The 4,830-nt window shown below is 36.2% G+C and overlaps 1 protein-coding gene across 1 annotated transcript; it reads right to left on the reverse strand.

Moving 5' to 3' along the window:
- Positions 1–323: 323 nt before the first annotated feature.
- Positions 324–983, reverse strand: LOC150075504 (uncharacterized). The gene has a single exon (XM_090388519.1). The coding sequence runs from the start codon at positions 981–983 to the stop codon at positions 324–326; it is 660 nt and encodes a 219-aa protein (XP_090244645.1).
- Positions 984–4,830: the final 3,847 nt, after the last annotated feature.

Here is a 4,830-nt window from a genome sequence, read left to right on the forward strand (position 1 = left end):
TGGACTGCAGATAAACAGAAGCAACAAATCACAACTTCAAGATATAGTTAGTCCTTGAACTTTTTGATTGCATCTTGAAACAGGCCTATGGGGCTGGGAATTTCCATACTATAATAATTAATGATAGACACCAGCCAGGAATTAAACTAAAAATTTACTATACAATGAAATAATATACAATGAAATATGATGCAAATAAAATAAAACACTGATTAAATTATAGTTAAAATATAGTTAAAAACAATAAAATTAATTAAAATAAACTAGGTTAAAAGCGATAAAACATACAATCTGGAGCTTTCGGAGAACTGCCGTCTCCTTCTTCAGCATTCTCTTTCATGTTTATGACTGAGATTAGAATGTGCTGTCCTGGTCTGACTCAAAATAGCCGCAACCCTAACCCGTATCTCATCAGCTTGGGTAACAGGTAACTTGTTGATGGCTTTTTCCACTCCCATAGCTATCTCTGCAATGGGAGGTCTGGCAGGAACCAAAGCAAACTTTGGACCCAGGCTCAATACTTCCTCCTGTTCTCTAGTAAATTGTTTGCCACTAAGATTAAGAATAAAGTTGCCAGTATCCCTGTTACGCACCACCACGGATTCCTCTAACAATCTATTAAATTTGTTGATTTGCCTGCGCTTGTAAACCTCAGCAACCCTAGTTGCTTTATCTGCCACTACTCTCAAGACCAACGCACCATGCACTGGGGTTAAATTGGTACTGATGTATTCCAACTTCAGTCCAATACGACTTCTAATACCTCTCAGATCATTATGTAATTTAGAAATCCAAATACTTAGAACTTTTCTTTGATAGATCTTAGTAACTCTCCCCAGATGGTCATCATTGAAAGGCATTCTCACCCGAAAGCCATGTGGAACCAGCTCATGTGTTTTGCACCTATGAGCAAATCTCAGATGCTGCTTCTGTTTAGCTTCAGCTATGCTAATTTTCTGGTACTCGCGGATGTGTCGAAGCATCAAATGGCCATCAAATGCTGAAGAAGGAGACGGCAGTTCTCCGAAAGCTCCAGATTGTATGTTTTATCGCTTTTAACCTAGTTTATTTTAATTAATTTTATTGTTTTTAACTATATTTTAACTATAATTTAATCAGTGTTTTATTTTATTTGCATCATATTTCATTGTATATTATTTCATTGTATAGTAAATTTTTAGTTTAATTCCTGGCTGGTGTCTATCATTAATTATTATAGTATTTTTGATTGCACCTCGTATATATATTGACAAACCGTGTTATCTTTAGTTTAATGTTATTTAAATGTATCTGACTGCAATATAGGTAACATTTTACTTATCATGTAAGAGATTTATTTAAATTTTTTGAAGGATTCCCTAAATACCAAAAGAATGGACAGTTTTGCTATTTACATAAGACAACTTATGTAGTGCAATGATCATATGTTAATTTTACTTGGTGTGAATGCTTCCTGTCAGAATATATAACCTCCGTCATTGTTTGGTAGTAGTCTGATCAGCCCACCACCAAACTGGGCATTGCTGCTTTCAGCAAAAGCAGTAAGGCACAATTCCACTCTGATGAGTGAGCCCTCATATGGCATAAAGCAGCATAAACATAAGTCCATAAACCGATCCTCCCAAATGTCAACAATGCAGGCTGGTGGCAGTTTAATGATGTGCGGAGTGTTTCTGAGATGTACATTGAACTCCCTTGATATCAGCAGTACATTTTTATGCTAGATTATCTCTAAATTGTTTTCAGGCACATCTTTTCATGGATGCAGTGTGCTTGTCTGCAAATGGATGCTTCCAGAATGATAATGTAACATGTCACAAGATTCTAATCCAATTGAGTTCTTCAGAGCAGAGAACTGCAACATGGAACAAAAGGTTGCTCTTACAAAGAAAGTCTTAAGTTCTGCAAATTGCAGTGTCTGGAGAGTAGGCACTTGCAAGGTGATCTGATTGAGGTGTATAAGACCTTGAATGGTTTGAGCAAGCTCAATGCTGATGAGATTCTTCCTCTTGCTCAGATTACAAACCTGAGGGAGCATAAATTCAAATTGAGGAAAAACAGTCGTAGAATAGATGTGCAGAAATTTGCCTTTAGCTGGAACAAACTTCCATCTGTCGTAGAAGTTGACAGCTTAAATAAATTCAAGGCAGAACTAGACAAACATTAATTTAATGGATGGTTTTTATGCCTCTATTAATGCCAATGCTAATGCAACCATACAATTTGCAACTGTGGAAGCAACCCAGTCGGACCAGCACCTTGTGGCGCACTTGTCGAGTTCATGGCATGGAAAATTCAGGTTATTTGTGAGGACTAACTAGGACTACACTTGCAATTAAGATGTACCGCAAGTGACCACTCATTAAATTGCTGATGCACATTTAACAGGAGCATAGGTGACTAAAATTGCGATTTGTTTATTGCATTCAGAGTAACCGTATCAAAAGCAATGTCTGCATTCACCAAGTATGGAAAAACAAAATGTCATAGGGAAAATTATGAAAGAAAATTGAAGCTGACCGGAAGAGACTGCTGGATACTGAAAAGGATCATAGCCTGAAAACATAAAACTGCTGTCTCAAAAATAACTGCAGAACTTAATGCGAGTCTCAGCAATCCAGTTTTTAACAAAATAATTCACTGTAACTTCATAAAGCTGAAACTTATGGAAGAGCTGCTTTGCCAAGCCATTTGATTGGAAACATGCCATTTTCAGACAGGTGATCATTCACTTTTTGTCCCAGCATCAGGAAGAGTTTATGTTTTGCAAATGCCAAAGGAAGTGCATCAGTAAGACTGTCTTGTGCCAACTGTTAAACATGGAGGAAGATCAACAATATCTTGTTATTATTTGGCTCCTATCATCACCATAGATTCAATTAAACTCAAGATTTATTTGAATCAATTTCTCATAGAACACAATTACTGCCACTGATTACCTTGATATTCTGAGTGTACAGGTTCATCCCATGGTGAAAACATTGTTTCCCACAATGATGCCATGTGTAAAGATGATAATGCTCCAATACACACAGCGAGATGTATTCAGTCTTGGTTTGAGGAGCATGAAACTGAGGCTAAGCATCTACCGTGTCCTGCACTTCATCAGACTTAAATGTTATTTGGACTGTGGGCATATTTGGAGAGGAGAGCGAGATGTCCGCCTTCATCATTCAAGGAGCTTGAAATGCTCCTCCATGAATGGTGGCCCAGTACCATATTACTGCATTGTTGTATAACTCTTATCACAGGCGTTTCCATTATTTTTTCTACTACCTGTGCATATAATATATATTTATATACAGGGTGATCCAAAAGTAACACCCTTTTTTTAAAATTTTTTACTTAACATGTTTATTTCAAATAACTTCTTAGTTTTCAGCTTTTTCCTGTTATTTTATTAATTACATTCCTCAGGAGCTAAAAAGTTTGCACGATGGCGATCAAGACAGATGGCGCATACCTCAAACTGAATGGCATATCAATTGTTATAAATGCGTATTGGTCTGATGTAAACTCCCATGCTACTTTGGAAAAAGATCTTAACCTACCGGGAATCACAGTCTGGCAAGCATCTCATCCATGTGAATAATAAGCCCAATATTCTTTGATGAGACTGTTAATCAAGATAATTAGTTGCAGATGTTACAAAATAAATTTTGTTCTAGAGTTCATGCTCAAAATAATATTTTTTCCAATGGGATTGTGCTTCACTTCATTATGGGGTTAGGAAATGGCTAAACCTCGATTTCACAGACATTGCTAGGATGAGTGGCCGCGACGATCACCAAATCTATCTCCTCTTGATTTCTATCTGTAGGGTGTAATGAAAGATTTTGTTTCTAAACTAAACTAAACAATTTGGGGAAAATTTGCCAGTTTACATTGCAATGTGTATGAGGGCTTGCTTGTAGGAGTGTTATAGTAAGGGCTGAATCTTGTATTAAACAGGGAGGTGTTGCATTTTGAACATTTTTGTAGATATTAACACTGCTACTTAACTTAAATGCGGTTTGATCTGTTCACGGCTTAGATAAAGAGGGTAAAACCGTGAGGCACATACCGCTCTTTTTTTACATCTTTTGATTGGTGCATATCGTTTCAGGGTCACATATTATCAATGTACGGTACTGGAAAAGAGAGCGACATATGCTCCACAGTTTTACCCTCTTTATCTAAACCATGAACAGACCAAACCGCATGATGCGCAGTCCTTTCTATATGTCAATGCGGAGGACCAACCTGGAAAATCCGTTACGTTATGGTTTTCGCATAATGTTTTTCTTTGTAAAAATCTTCTACAATATTGATTAACATATTTTTAGTCAACTACACATCTTAAACTGTTCTGGATATTGTCGAGGTCGATTCCGAAGCTGGTGGTACTGAAGAAATCAATTTTCAAAATTTAAGTTATGATGATCCAGTAACTTGGAGAAAATTAAAGATTTTAAATGTTGACAAATTATGTCAACCATTAGTTGAACATGGACCAAAACAAATTTATAATTTCGACTTTCCAAAAGATAACAACAGTCAAAGATTTTCAACACAGAGGGGAGACAATACAGCGTTCGTGGTTAATGTATTCGAAATCCATAGATTCTGCATTTTGCTTTTGTTGCTTGTTATTTGATCATTGGAATATTAACATTGCTGATTCTGGCTTAGAAAACTGGAAAAATATTTCGTCAATTATAAATGCTCATGAGAAAACCCAAAGGCATGTTGAAAATTATCATAAATGGAAAGAACTGGAGATAAGAATTAAAAAACATACAACCATTGATGAACAGAACTTAAGAGTCATTAAAAAAGAAGAAAAACATT

The sequence above is a fragment of the Mastigoproctus giganteus genome, chromosome 14 (assembly GCF_048544385.1).
Source record: "Mastigoproctus giganteus isolate SK-2022 chromosome 14, ASM4854438v1, whole genome shotgun sequence".
Taxonomy (NCBI): domain Eukaryota; kingdom Metazoa; phylum Arthropoda; class Arachnida; order Uropygi; family Thelyphonidae; genus Mastigoproctus; species Mastigoproctus giganteus.